The sequence below is a fragment of the Musa acuminata genome, chromosome BXJ1-8 (assembly GCF_036884655.1).
Source record: "Musa acuminata AAA Group cultivar baxijiao chromosome BXJ1-8, Cavendish_Baxijiao_AAA, whole genome shotgun sequence".
In the NCBI taxonomy this organism is placed as follows: Eukaryota; Viridiplantae; Streptophyta; class Magnoliopsida; order Zingiberales; family Musaceae; genus Musa; species Musa acuminata.
This window is the reverse complement of record NC_088334.1, coordinates 42,284,634-42,300,331: the sequence shown is the minus strand read 5'-3', so window position 1 is coordinate 42,300,331 and position 15,698 is coordinate 42,284,634. Positions and strand designations below refer to the sequence as shown.

The 15,698-nt window shown below is 41.7% G+C and overlaps 2 protein-coding genes across 3 annotated transcripts; one reads left to right on the top strand and one right to left on the bottom strand.

Annotated features, from left to right (window-relative positions):
• The first annotated feature begins 3,313 nt into the window (after positions 1 to 3,313).
• Positions 3,314 to 4,230, top strand: LOC135589126 (uncharacterized). The gene has a single exon (XM_065081430.1). It carries the CDS (start codon positions 3,405 to 3,407, stop codon positions 4,035 to 4,037), a length of 633 nt encoding a protein of 210 aa, XP_064937502.1. The 5' UTR covers positions 3,314 to 3,404; the 3' UTR covers positions 4,038 to 4,230.
• Positions 4,231 to 6,277: 2,047 nt separating this feature from the next.
• Positions 6,278 to 10,877, bottom strand: LOC103995081 (transcription factor MYBS3). 2 transcript variants are annotated; one of them, XM_009415581.3, is made up of 4 exons: positions 10,293 to 10,877; positions 9,130 to 9,252; positions 7,170 to 7,378; positions 6,278 to 7,069 (listed from the first exon to the last, which is right to left on the bottom strand). In XM_009415581.3, exons 1-4 carry the CDS (start codon positions 10,621 to 10,623, stop codon positions 6,536 to 6,538), a joined length of 1,197 nt encoding a protein of 398 aa, XP_009413856.2. In that variant the 5' UTR covers positions 10,624 to 10,877; the 3' UTR covers positions 6,278 to 6,535. The 2 variants fall into 2 exon arrangements, with proteins under 2 accessions (XP_009413856.2, XP_009413857.2); XM_009415582.3 differs by lacking the exon at positions 9,130 to 9,252.
• Between the last annotated feature and the right edge of the window lie 4,821 nt (positions 10,878 to 15,698).

Here is a 15,698-nt window from a genome sequence, read left to right as displayed (position 1 = left end):
GAGGCCAGACATCGTATATGCAGTGGGTGTTACCAGTAGATTTATAGCAAATCTAGGTAAAGAGCACTGGGCAGTAATGAAGTGGATTTTTAGATATCTCAGAGGGAGCTCTAAGGTTTGTTTAAGCTCTGGAGGTGGACCACCTGTGTTGACAGGTTGCACAGATGCAGATATGACAAGAGATATAGATACGAGGAAGTCCACATCAGGTTATGTACTTACTTTTACAGGGGGAGCTGTGTCATGACAGTCCAGATTATAAAAGTATATTGCTCTCTCAACCATAGAGGTAGAATATATTGCTGCTACAAAGGTATGCAAAGAAATGTTATGGATGAAAGAATTTTTACAAGAATTGGGGCTAAAATAGAAAAATTATATTGTGTATTGTAATAGTCAGAGTGTCATCCATTTGTGTAAGAATCCAATGTTTTATTCCAAGTCAAAGCATATAGATGTCAGGTACCATTGGATTCAAAATGTATTTGAAAAGAAGCAGTTATAGCTTCAGAAAATTCACACAGATGATAACGGAGCAGACATGTTGACAAAGACCTTACTAAAAGAAAGACAGGAAATATGCCGACAGCTAGAAGGTATGGCTTCACATTGAGGAGTCATGGGACAGCCCCCCTTATGGGCTGAAGGGGGAGGTTGTTGGGCTGACAACCTATATTCAGCCCATAGTGGGCTTTATCAGCCCACCTCCTTACTTAACCTAATCCTAATTCATATTAGGAGGTGCGGGTGATTGCATTTTAAAGGCAGAAAGTGAGTAGAAAACTGTAGCAACATGATGAATACTGTAGCCACGTGATTCCAAAGAAAATGAAGAGAACAAGGTAGAAAAACAAGAGAAAGAAATAGAAGAAGACAAGGACAACGCAGATAAACTGTTCTCAATCATCTAGTAGTGTTTTCATCTCAGGTCAGATCAGATCTATAGTAGATTCTTATTGTTATTACTTAGGGAGAATTTAGATATTGTGCACAGTGACATGTTCATTGTATTCAAGTTATTCTCTTGTGATTGTTGTTAGGGTTTTGATAAGAGATTGAGATTTATATATTCATTATTCTTAAAGTGAATTATCTTTAGTTTGCCCTGTGATTTTTACCCTTCACATTAGAGAGGTTTTCCACGTAAATCTTGATATTCTATTTGATTGTGATTCCATTTAATTTCGCTGCGTGTTATCGCCTGCTAGTATTTGTTCATATATAAAAATTTATTTCTCTTTATATGTCATCAAGCATTGTCATAATACGTAACGGAACTAAATGAAATCACAATCAAATAGAATATCAAAATTTTCGTGAAAAACTCTTAAGGGTAAAAATCACATAGAGATAATCCCTTTCCTTCTCTTGTTTCCTTCTATGGACTGAATTCATGAACAAAGAACCACAGTTTTTTTTGGCATGCTCATGATTTAAATATATTTCAGTTCTCACGATCGATGAAGATGACTTCGTCGCGGTTTTACTGAAAAATCATAAATTTTAAGAATGGAAGGAAAGAGGTGTCTAACATATTCCATTCAGCATCCAAGGGGCCTAAAGCAAGACACCACCTTCACTTATCTGCCGAAAAAAGCTGTTCGTTGGAACAAATGTCATTATCAAGGTATACAGGCACTGCATGCCAAGAGCTTAAAGCCGGCTCTCGCTTGCGCTTTGGTTAAGATCAACCACGCCAAGGATTTCTTTTCTTTTCTTTTCTTTTCTTTTCGTTTGCTTTGCTCAGGAAAACCAAATGGATTACACAATGGTCCTTTGTTTCTGCTTTAGGATTCTTCATGGATAAGACTGCAGCAGTAGAACTGATCGCTACAGCACATATTGGCATTCAGTGGTTTGTTCGTGAGCGGCACATGGTGTAGGCTGGAGGAAGAAGAAACAAAGATACTCCTGGCACTTCTGCGAACACACCAGCAAGTCTATGCCAGTCAGTGGCCGACGAAAGCCCATGGCCCGAACCTACAAACATACAAGCAGCATGTCTGAGAGTCCATCCTGTCATGAGCTCGGGAATTGATGTCATGTATGTCCGGTATGGTATCCCTCGAATCGAAGAGGTTCGTTGCAAACATCTGCGTCCTACCCACAGGATTGGGAAGCGTGGAAGATGGCAACTGCGTTTAAAATTGGTTTCTCTGAATGGTTGCTACTTTCTACTGCCACCGGGAGGGACCTATGTCAGGAGCACCAACTCGCTTGGTCACAACTGTGCTCCACCCAGCAAAATAAGCTTGAAACGTAGAACATAGATTAATTCACCTTCATATATAGAATCTTCATGTGAGTGCGTTTCGAGCCTCCATTATAATCAGATTGTGTCGTAGTGCTATGATCCGAACGAAGCATCAAAGAAAGAGAGGTCAAATAAGAGGTCAGTGCCCACCCAACAACTCTTCACCACATGAATCATACTGGCCTGGAGATCAAGCCGAGCAAGCTTGGGAAAGCTCAGGAGCTCTGGGCCTCGCCTACTTTGCCAAAAGAAAAAGGTGGGAGAAGCGGACAAAGTTCTTCACTTGGCCATTAAGTTATAAGACCTGACCGCCGACCATGCAGCGACCAGCTGCGTTCTACCCTTGCAAAAGTTGGATTACCGTAATTTGATCTGCGGACTTTAAGCCATTCTCATTTCTCTTCGACTTGGATTCCAAGCTAATGATCTCTTCGAGGTGAAGTCTTACCCAACGGACACACTTTGGCCACGGATTAGTGAAATAGCTTTGTTTCTAATACAAAATGAAGCTCTAAATCTGCTGGTGTTCGGTTTATGCTCGTAGTTATTGAATACGAGCGTCAGATACATTCAGAAATTTATATCAACCTATTTCGACTCTCCACTAAATGTTGATATATATATATCCAATCATTGAGATAGATCGATTCATGAATTCTTCTTTTACTTGTATATACAGACTCGTCTTTTACTTCGTTTACATTTATTGCTTGCCTCGTATGTGTGCTACGTGTGGCCTGGTCGGCATCACAAGTCCATCTCTCTCTCTCTCTCTCTCTCTCTCTTTCACACACACACACTCGCACTCGTACACACGTTTCAGGTTCTAAAGGTTCCAGTGGTTGTGTTTGACCCCTTCACAATGTAAGTTTGTGGACACAGCCGCCGTTTCGAGAGCTTGGCAGTAGTTTCAGCATCAATTATTGCAGAGACGATCACCCACCATGTGTTGTAATTTCCAAGTATTTCCCGCACGCCAACATTTTTGTTGGCCACCTTATGTGCCGTCACCTTTAAATACCTTCGTCGCCTGCCTTCCTCTCTCACTCGTCAAGACTGTTAAACCCTCTCCTCTCCTCTCCTCTCCCTTCGCTTGTATTCTCAGAGAAAACTTGCACGAACCCCCACCGAGAGAAACGAACTCGGCCAAATGGATCCCTCCTTGGCTAAGCGACTGTTGCACATGATAAGAGCTGCTTACTACATGCTGCGCAAGGGCTTATCCAAGCACAAGCTCATGATGGATCTCCATCTCCTCCTCAAGCGCGGCAAGCTCGCTAGAAAAGCCGTCGGAAACATCGTCACCTTCCACCACCATCATGACCGCCACATTAGCGCCGACATGTCGGGCCGCTCCATGGATCCCGACCTCTCCCTCTACGACATCAAGGAGGTGGAGTTCAGCTGCAGCAACACCCCTTCCTACCCCTCCTTCCTCCTCTCCGCCAAGCGGAAGAACCGCCACCACTGCCACGACCTCGACTTCGCCGCGATGGCCAGGGAGCTCGAAAAGCTGAACGCGGAGATATCTGATGCCGAGTCGTCGGCTGTGGCGTCGCCGTCGCCTGCGCTCATGTGGAGCTTCGGGAAGAGCCCGGCAGCGGTGAGGCAGCTGAGGATAACAGACTCGCCGTTCCCGATAAGGGAGGAGGACGGGGAGGCCGACGGCCGCGTTGACCGGGAGGCAGAGGAGTTCATCAAGAGGTTCTACGAGCAGCTTCGCCTCCAGCAGAGCGTCCCGCCGACGCCGGAATCCCAGTGCCGCCTCGGCAAGCCTGCCTGAGGCGGCCTTCACGGAGCTTATCTGCTGCGACTGATGAGGCCGTATAAAGTGGGTAGCATACGAATCTACCGTTGTTCAGAGCTTCTTTGCTGCTTTGGTGTCCGTAGTGGGAAGCTGAGAGTGCCTGTTCGTGGACTATATGCTAGTTTTGTGTTCCTTACTGTTCAATAAAGGATAAAAATACTGGTGGATATATTACGAGACTCGATCCAATATGGTAAACTCATGTAAACAAAGAGTGTTTCTGTTCTTAGACGTTGCAAGGTTGTGATGATTAGAATCTTAATTCTTGTCGCTCTGACAAAGAATTCTCATGAAATAAATATTTGCTGGAATAATGTCAACTCCGCTTGTTCGTTCGCTGTCGGCAGATCAAAAGGGATGTTTGTCATTAAATCGGACGAGACAGATCTTATTTTTCTTGTCGAAAGATCGGCGAAACAAATGGAGAAAACGAAATCGAAAAGAAAAAGGGATCCCACATCTATAGCCTCTGTCCTCGGCGCAAGCAAAACACAATTCTCTCTCCATCTCATCGAGAGCAAAGTGTCCTCCTAATTCGGTGACGAGATGGAGAGGTGCTCACGGGAGAGACACGTCGTTGCACACTGCCTGGGACACGTATTCCAATTCCAGAACGACGAGACCCCCGCGTTACTTTACCTCTCCGTTTCTGCTTTCATGATTACTATGGAGAAGCTCCGTCCCGAGCCTCCGAGGCAATTAACTTTGGTGGCTTCCCTCTCCTTTAGCGGAGGACATGCCCTCCAACTTTGACGTCTTTTGAGGCGAGTGGACGACAAGTCTCCTTCCGTGGAGGGCTGGGTCTCCTTTGTCCTTCCATTGCTTACCCTCTAAGAATGATTGACCTAAAATTGTCCTATTGGTTGCATGCAATTGACAATTCAAAGAGCGAAAAATAAATAATATATATATTTGAAAGAAGGATCAAAATATCGAGCATCATAATATAATATATACGTATATAATATTTTCGTATTAAAAATTTATTTGTTGATATATACATACAATTTATCTGAAAATGACTCTTCTGTGTGCGAAAGAAATCATAAAAATTAATGTTCGATTATTTTATAAATATTTAAAAATCTTTAAATTTATATGAGATGATATATAATGAAATTAAAATGCGAGTGTAAAAAGGGGGGTTTGTAAATTATGATAAAGAATTTGATTTTTTTTTTTCTTTATCGACGTAGATAAAAGTTATTGAATCATGTAAATCTTCTTTCGAATTTTGATTTATTGATTGATTGATAATCCTTGGAAATTCCCTTTTGGTTTTGGAGTTTAATATACTCCATCTTAAGAACTCTTAGAGTAAAATTTCTATAGCTAATAGCTAATGCTTTGAGATACGTTTAGGTTGACACAAATTATAATTTCATCATGATCTCGCAAAGACGAGGACAGGACAACTCTAATGCGTTGTGAGGAATGCGTTTACCATGCAGCACTTGGACCAACGAGTTGGGTAGGACGTGAGTGAAGCTTTAGAACTCCATTGGTGTGAAGTGGTTCATGATTTGGCCATCGAAAATGAGAGGCAGACAGTGACCCACTTAAAGAAAAGAGCTCTTTGAAGACTTGGTGGCGGTTGTGGTGGCGGTGGTGGGCATTTAACACGAGGTCAGTCTTTTATTTCCTTCTCTCCATACATCATGAACAACATTATTAACTTCTACTTGCAACACAATATAACCTTCACATATTATGCCTTCTCATGCAAGCTTGATTAAAGCCATATTAACTCTCCATATAAATAACATGAAAGAATTTAGATAAAATATCACGATCCGAGTCTGATGAGCTAACTCACCAATAACTCCATTTCGATCCTTCAACCATGGACTAATTACTAGGTCGGCTCTAATACCAAATATCATGATCTGAATCTAATGAGCTAACTAGCCAATAACTCCATTTCAGTCCTTCAATCATGGACGAAAATGCTTAAACGAAAGTTAATAACAGTACACTCATCAGACCCTTATAAGTCAATCTTAATCTTGTCCATTTTCAATGTGAGACTAATCAGGGGTGTTACACAAAAACTAACCAAATTATCATTCAACAATACATCTAAAAGTACTTCAAAATCTACCAAAACACCAAGATAACACTAATCATGAAACCTTCCATGTAAGACACATGACATATAATGCTCATCTTCCACAATGGTGCATTCTAAAATCCGTAAGAATAATGACCACAATCAGTTGGCCCCAAAGCTTGCATGATATATCACTTCCCTATGTTCAAAAGTATGTCCCTTCGACAAGAACTGAAACTAGCATACAAATAACAGCTTTCCTGGATACCCTTATTCAGTAAGAATTTGAGTTCAAATATTAACAAAAGAAGCACAACAACTTGGATGAGAATTGGGTATGCTAGAGGCTGATGCAGATATTAGAACAGGAGTTATGTTGTCAGAGAGCAAAGAGAACAAACTCATGCACCACTTGTGTCTTGCCTCAGACTGCATGGATAGGACTGCTGTTAGTTTGGTTCAGATCAGGCACAGCAATGGAAGAGTCGATGTGGAAGGCAGACTGCCTCGAACTAGAGGAGGTTCCGCTCGGTCTGAGGGAGAGAGCAGATGGATCCATGTGATGTGGGAGGCCCTCACCAATGCTGAGCTTCGACATGCTGACGACCTCATCCGCATTCACAGGCTCCTTTGGGACAACAGGAGTAGGCATTACGATCTTGTGGGTTTCCCTCATCGTTTCCTCTTTGGCAGTGGTGATCTGATTCGACGGCCAGAAAGGTCCAGGAACAGGTATGAAGGTTCGGTAAAATGTCGGTAGCAGCATTGGTACTGGATGATTGTTATGCATTCGTGGAATGCTTTCTATGAGTTGCGCAGCATGCATGGTTGTCGAGGGTTCAGCAGGCTCAGGTCCTTGTAGACCAAGATGCAAAGTTGGCAACCGACTGGTGCTCTCCAGTTCATTAGGAGAATGCGGCAACAACTGCTCTTCATGGTTAGGAGCCTCGTCGATTGGCTGCATGTGCATTCAAACACATACAAAAAAAAAGGCTTATGTAAGGAAACAACTGCTGCAGAATCAACAAAGAGTGAAATAAGCAACATAGAAGCCAGACCATTTCAGGTACAATGTCGAACAAACTAGAATGCCTCTTCCTTCTTGAGGCATTACTCCGTCGGATGAAATATTTCTGTGCATGGCTTGCAACTTGTGTTGGGGTCCTAGACACAACAAAATTTCGAGCTATTCCACGCCAGTCACCTTTCCCCAGTTTCTGAAGGCCCATCAAGAACATCCGATGCTCATTTTCGGTCCAAGGGACCCCTGCAATCCGGTGCATGTTAGTATACATATTGGTAAGCCAAGTTTCAGTATGACTTGCCAGTCTTCAAAAATGAAATCTAGCAGGCAGTGGTAATGCAATTCCCTAATTTATTACACAAGAAACTGAGACCAGATATCCCCAGGGAATTCATCCAACAAACAGAATCAGATGCCATTCCAGACCCATCAATCAGGGTCTCTCGAAACATATAAGCGACATATCGTATGTTATGCCATCTGCCTCTTCGCTACAGAAATAAACTTAAGAATAGTTTTGTGACCAGTGCCTACTAAGATATACTGAAAGTCAAACAGCCCGGGAGACAAACTTAGAAAGACCTACACTACCAATTGGAACTACCGTCCAACTGCGACTAGGGTCATTATTTATGCTTAATTGTCTCAAGAATGATGTTTGTACATAAAGAAACTGACAAATATCCATTATTTGTTCTGAATCTTTATGCAACAGATCTTAAAATACCTTCTTGGATTTCTTTAAATAAGAAGATCGAAAGAACACATTTCACCTAACAGTCAAAGCAACAAGCAATAGATTCACAGTGCTGGGAGAACATGTGAAGCTGAAATAATTAGCTTTCACTTGTAATCTAGAGAGTTCTTTTGTTCTCTTTTGGCCAAGAGCCATTTGCCGGGATAAGACTGCATACATTAACCTTCTATGGACCATATATTGGAGGGAACCTCATGTCCTAGACCATCTCTTTTCAACTGACTGAAGCCAACAAAAATCAGTGACCTAGTTGAATAAAGTTGATATAAACTGTGGCGCAATGTGGTAGAAACTCTTGTCATGCCACTCACTGTTTACTAAAGATGAAGAATCAACCAAACAGAGAATGATCAAAATTCCAATAGTCAGTCCTGGATTCAAAAAAGCAATAATACCTTTCATACCTTTAATTTCTTCGTCAAAATATTTGTAGAAGCCCAACATCTCAAGTGAAAAAAGAAAAGTCAATCTTCAAGAGACAAGATCCTTTGGCAAGGAACTTAAAGAATACTCAAATGAAACAACTTCCTACCAAGGTTTTATGAACTATAATAGAGGATACAAACCAGTGAGATACAGGAAAATGTCAGAGAGCTGAGGTATGTCAACCCACATGTAAAACAGCAGTGTAGAAAGCAATAAATGGGTTTGGCAGTCCTCATACCAAAGAAAATTTTAAGAAGACATGAAAGAAGAGGAACCAATGTAAAACAACAGTGTAGAAAGCAATAAATGGGTTTGGCAGTCCTCATACCAAAGAAAATTTTAAGAAGACATGAAAGAAGAGGAACCAATGTAAAACAGCAGTGTAGAAAGTAATAAATGGGTTTGGCAGTCCTCATACCAAAGAGAATTTTAAGAAGACATAAAAGAATATGAACCAATGTAAAACAGCAGTGTAGAAAGCAATAAGTGGGTTTGGCAGTCCTCATACCAAAGAAAATTTTAAGAAGACATGAAAGAAGAGGAACCAATGTAAAACAGCAGTGTAGAAAGCAATAAATGGATTCGGCAGTCCTCATTCCAAAGAAAATTTTAAGAAGACATGAAAGAAGAGGAACCAATGCATTAAGGCACCCTGCATATCGACACCCACCTACATATAGGTCAGCTTTCTAGCCAACCACAGTAGCAATTTGCAAGGTGAATTTGTTAGAGATCATATGTTTTCATGTTACAGGTTGCAAAATGTAGGATGAGATGGGTTCCAGGTTGGGCTAAAATATTTCTACCATACCCTGAACCAAACTAGATATGACTTTTTGACAAGATCTGATTTCCAAACTCGGACCCGATTCCGAAATTGTGCACTGAGCTTTCAAAGTTGCTAGGCGATCAGCTAGAGAGTCAATACCAATATCTGCCAAAACAGTAAACCAAGTGAATTTTTTACACGACACGACAGAGCACTTTTCTTAATGAAGTTCTCATGAACATTGCTCAAATTAAAAAGAATACCAGACGGAATCAACCAATGCATGCAACGGATGCAATTGATCATGTGTTTCGACCTCACGCCAAAGAAAGTTTAGAATGGTGTAAAAGAACTTAAATAACAAATAAACAAATAGATTGACCGGTCAGAATTGATCTCTGAGAAGGATAATTTTAGACAAATGGAGACATAAAAACACAGGCTACGCAAAGATTAGAGTCGGAAACAACCAGATCAGTTTAAAAGCAAGTGCAGCTTCTGTGAGAGTACACCTCAGAGACCTGGTGAACTATTGATTCCCTGATGAAACAATCACACGAAAGAAGACCAACCATGCCAAGACCCACAAACAAAGCAACTATATTTTGTTGACTATCAACCGTCAGCCTCATCACTTTCCATTGTTGTTTCATAATTAGGCGCTAAACCATTGGATATTATTATATGGGCCATGCTTCCTAGTGTTGGCCACATTGGGCGGTTCCAAGCAGCCCACACTAATGAGGATGATCAACAACAACAACAGGGAAGAGACAAAGACCTAAATAAACCACGCATTCCAGTGTATAAAAATATGCATCCCATTGATCATAGTGAAGACGGAAGAAATCAGTGTGACCGCAAAACTTAAAAGCAGAAGAAATTACAAGGTTTCTTTGCATATCCACCAAAAAGACGGTTGTAATACATGTGGAGCACAAGAAACCCCAAAATCAATATCCAAGTAAAAAGCAGATAGAACGAACGCAGGTCACAAAGAGAACGAGACATGCACACACTGATGAAGAAAGTCCATCATTTAAAGAGAAAATAGAAGAGGAGAATGCGAATTGAAGTATAGAAAGCGAATGGATTGAATGAACATATATCACTTGGAAAAAGCAACAAGCAAATTACCGCAACTACGTAGTGAAAGGGAAAAAATCAATCTTTCAACCACGCAAACTTGAAGGGAAAAGGCAGACCTTTCTTGCGCTCGCTGCGGCAATTGGAAGAACAGGACGCACGGGCTGGGTCATCGGAAGCGTAACCGGAGGCGGGGGCGGCGACGGTGCTGTAGTGGTGGTCACCAAGCGCACCGCCGGACGGCGAGGCGGCGCCGGCGCTAGCGCCGGCGAGGGAGGACAACGCGGCGGACGCCGAGGAAGAGGAGAGGCACCCCATGCTGGCACTCTTCTTCATGGTCCCCGTCCCTTCCATCAGCCGCACCCCAAAGAGGCGCACGCCCCCTCCCCGCGCCGGGCACGTCCGCGAGTTGTGCCCGTTGTTGCTACAGTACGAACATCGCCTCGTCATCTCCACCCCGCCCCGTACACGGACGTCTCCTCCTCCACCGCTCTCCGGAGCCGCCGTTCCCCGTGCACGCGTCCACGTCACGCAGACCTCTCCGTCTCCGCAGAGGGAGCTGCGTTCGCGCTGGGGCGACGGGCCAATTTGGTCTTAAGGCGACCGCTCCAGTAACCCCCACGTGGGTCGTCGCTAATTCCGAGAATGCCCGTGCGATGGCGGCAAGGAAAAAGGGCCACTGGTCGCAACCCACATCATCTCTACCGTCCGTCTCTCACACCCCTGATTGCTTCGATGAGATTGTGTTCGCCCGGGGTTTCTACTTTCAGAACGTAACACCATTTCCCTGACGGTCTCCGGAAGCGTCTCCTGTGGGTCCCACCTGACAGATATGTACCAATAACAGAGCTGGCTGGTAGAAAAAGAGGGTAAGTATAACAGGTCGAACAAAGACTGCTGTTTTAGGAACGTGGCAGCTTTGTGTCGGGTAGATGAGATCAACGCCCTAAGATGCGGGTATGGAGAGGACGTGGCAGCCAGTTGGTGGACTTTGCGCCACGTGAATAGTCACGTGGTGCTCATGGAGGCACGAGCCGTCGGCCATCCGTCGTCCTCACAGTAGCAGTCATGACACGTGGTAGATGAAGAAGCTGGTCAAAGGTAAGAGCGGGTGGCAGGATGTGGGCATATATATATATATATATGTGTATGTATATATATATATATGGAAATAATCCTGCATTATTTTCATTGTATGTATATTTCTTGGGAATATGCAATGATCGAAGATAATAATTTTCATATTGTGGTGTCACCGGGAAGTTGATACGTCGGCGTCAAGTCGTCACACATAAATGTTATCGTCGCCTTGGTGGTGGAGTGGGAGACACAGCAACGGACGGGTACGAGGAGCACGTGGTGCAACGCTTGGGGCGATGACATTGGCTCTTTCTCTTGGCTGACAACCTTTTGGTTGATTGGATGAAGCAAAGGGCGGGCGATGCGATCGTGATGGCCACGGAAGGTGGGAGGTCCAATGAGTCAAGTAATCTCCCACCAAGCTTTTGATAAAGAAGGGGGTACTATGGAGCTCCGGAGGAGGAAAAGAATACATTATCTTTTGAATGGGAGGCTTCAGAATCTGCATGCGAGTTTATCATCTGTCAGATGAGCGTATGTGACTGCCCACCTAAAACGCAAAAGAATTCCATCTTTTAAAGGCATACGGTTGTTTATATCTCTGCTCGTGCGTGCCATATGTTTTTTTTTATATATCTCTGATTGTGCTATTGATTTAATTTGATTTGTTTGATTGATTCAAATCAATTTTAGATAATTCAGACTAACTTAATTTGTTTCAAATCTATTTAATTTAATAAAAATTAATTAAATCAATAATTTTATATTAATTATTTGAGATTGGTTTCTAATTGAATTGAATTTGATTCAAATCAATTTAGTTATTTAAGTCAGGATTCTAATTAATTAAGGATTATTAAAAATATATAATATATTATTTTTTATGATTTAATAAATTTAAAATTTTTATATGAATATATATTTTTTAAAAATAATTAATATTTTTTTTTATTTTAAATTAATAATATTGATGTGATTATTATCGTATAGTATATATAACTTGTGAAATGAATTGTATATCCATTATAGCACAAAGTCATCGAGGAACATAATCTAAAAGATCATATATCAATCATGGTCTCTCGTAACATTTTGGATGCATGAATGAATAAATGTTCATGATTGACTATGCATAACTATCGAGGGCAAATAAAGTGATTTCTTTAAGAGATTAACAAATTATTAGACGAGACGGTTAGATAATTCATTTTTGGGAGGAACATATCCTCATTTAAACATACGAGAGATACCACTTAATCTACTGTTGAAATAAATTTATTTTATAAAACATATGTCTATCCATTCTATGTTGGGAGAGTACAGATATGTCTTTGTTATATGACTATTATATATATCATCGAGATATGTTATGTGATTGATGCATGATTTTATTTATCTATAAGAATTATCATATTTTTTTTCTTCTGATTATATGAGTTTTATAATAATTTAATATATTATTATTTTATAAAAAATATTAATATTTATATATATTAAAATATTAAATATTATTTCTATGATTTTTAAAGATTCTTATATGTGGTTACTAATGTATTTTTATTTTATATTTATTTTTAAACTATCCTATTGCTTCATAATAAATCTGAAACTTAGGTAGAGAAGATTTTTTCATCACTTAGCCTTACTAAGAAAATATGGTTCAGTTAAAACTTATTTAGTATAGTGAAGATATTGTTGAATCTCGTGTCTTAATGATGAAACTACTTGATATATGTTTATGATTTAATCTGCGTTTTGAGTGACGCAAGATGCCTCGATCAGGATGAGACAATTAAAGCAGGAAAATCATGTTGTGTCGGAGGAACATGTCAGAAGATTGGACGTCGGGCTGGTGGATCGGTCGACGTATCGACAGAAGGCTTCGGGCCGTGGACTCGGGCATCGGGCCAAGAAGAGCGGGTATTGTGCCAAGGATATCGGAGTTGCAGAGCCAACTGGCCGATTGGGCAATAGGCCGCAGGAAAGGACGATGCGCTGAAGAATCGGACGAAGCGTCGAGGGACCAATGACATGCCGGGCAACTTGGTTAATTGCTTAGGATTAATTGTCTCGATCGAAGTTTTTGTTTTGAGTGTGCATGATTAACTACGATGGAAGAAAGACATGCAACAGGAGTTGCGCCGGAGTCAAGACAATGATTACGTTGGGAGTTCGAGAGTTCGACGGAAGTTCGGACTGTCGTCGGAGGTTCTGAGGGAACAAATCCGAGAAGTCCATGAGCTTGCCAAAGAAGCTCATCGGAACTCGCCAAGTGGATCATCGCAAGTCCAGGAGTTTGCCGGAAGTCTGCAGGAGCATCACCGAGGGTTCATCGGATGATCGACGAAAGTTCGCCGGAAGCTCGCTGGAAGAAGCGATTGACACACCAGAGCAAGTTGCAGTAAATGTCTTAGGAAAAATCGTAGTTAGCACAATGATTAAGTTGGAAATGGGAGGTGATCCCATTAACTTAATCTTGGGGCAATTGGGTACCTGAAAGACCCAAAATTGGGCCGAATGGATCAACCCATTCGGACCCTAATTGCTGTAGGAGGTGCAACCGCCCAAGCCAGGAGGTGCAACCGCCTGGGCTCAGTCTCCAAGCGAGACTGGGCGGTGCAACCTCTCCTGATAGGAGGTAGCACTGCCTGAGCTCGGTCTTCGAGCTCTGGCAGAGAGGTGCAACCGCCCCTGACAGAGGTGGCATCGCCCAGAGGCTCAGTCTTCGAGCTCTGCCAGGCGATGCAACCGCCCCAGTCAGGAGGTGCAACCGCATGATCTCGGAATTCCGGGAATTGACAGTTTTGAGCTCCAAATTTGAACTGGGTTGGGGCCTATAAATACCCCACCCATTCAGCACTGAAAGGGCACTGACATACACTGAAATCTTAATCTTTTTCTGTGATTTTTAGAGCTCAAAATTGTTGTAAAGTCCAAAAGTTCTCTTCCCTCTGTTCTTCAAAGTTTTGAGTTGTAAAGAGAGGAGAGAAAATTTCTGTAAGGGTTGTCTCCTAAGCCCGTCAAAAGGAGTGAAACTGTAAAAGGGTGGTTGGCCTTCGCCTATTGAAGGAATGCCTCTAGTTGACGTCGGTGACCTCGTCGGTGGAGGAAGCCAAAAATAGAGTAGGTCAAGATTGACTGAACCACTCTAAATCTCGGTTTGCATTTACTTTGAGCATATTATCTTTACTGCAAACCTCCTCTGAAGCTTACTGCCTTCTGCGCTTTTACGATCGGGTTTCAAGCCTTTTACTTTCCGAATCAGCGTTTAGACGTAAATCTGCTTTTTCGTACGATCATCATATTGCAGATTGCGTTTACGTTTTGAGCTTTACCATAACTGCAAACTGCCTTCATACTCTTGCTTAAACTGTATCTTGCCTAATCAAGTGATTTACGAATCAGCATTTAGACGTAAATCAGTTTCTTCGTACGAACGTCGGATTTCAGTTTGCGCCTATATTCTGGTTTTCATCATAGCTGCAAACTGCCTGTATAGATTAACTTTAATATCATCTTGCTTAGAATCAGATTTTACACAGAAATCGTTTTTATCGTTCGAACGCAGCTTTCGATTTTAATCGCAAAAAGTTTTACGCTGCACTAATTCACCCCCCCCCCCCTCTTAGTGCTCTCGATCCTAACAATTGGTATCAGAGCGGGGTTTTTCTCATTTCAGATTTACACCCGAGAGAAATGGCTCTTTATGGCTTTCAAGAGGGCTTTTCGATCTTTCATCCACCGTTGTTTAACGGATTGGACTACACTTATTGGAAAACTCGAATGAGAGTTTTCTTGATCTCTTTGAATTTGGATTTATGGAACATCATTGAAAACGGTTTTCAACTTCCCTCTAAACCGATGAACGAATGGTCGGATTTGGAGAAGAAGTATTTTTCTTTAAACGCAAAGGCTATGAATGTCTTATTTTGCGCTTTGGACAAAAATGAGTTCAATCGGATTTCTACGTGCGAAACGGCTTTTGACATTTGGCGAACACTTGAAATCACATATGAGGGAACTAGTAGAGTCAAAGACTCGAAAGTCAATATTTTATTGCATGATTTTGAGCTTTTTCGAATGCAACCAAGCGAGACTATAGACGACATGTACACCCGTTTCACGGATGTCGTCAATAGTTTAAGAGCTCTTGGAAAATGTTTTTCGGATTTTGAACTCGTAAACAAGATTTTGCGTTCTCTTTCTAAGAAGTGGGATCCAAAAGTAACTTCAATACAAGAAGCTAAAAACCTAAACAACTTTCCACTTGAAGAACTAATTGGTTCGTTGATAACATATGAAATGGTACACAATGCACATGATGAACATGATGGACAAAATCACCTTCCAAAGAACAGGAAGGATTTGGAACTCCGGACAAATGAATGCCACTTGAACGATGACTCAAGTGATGAGGACAATGATGAACTTGAACTTCGAACACT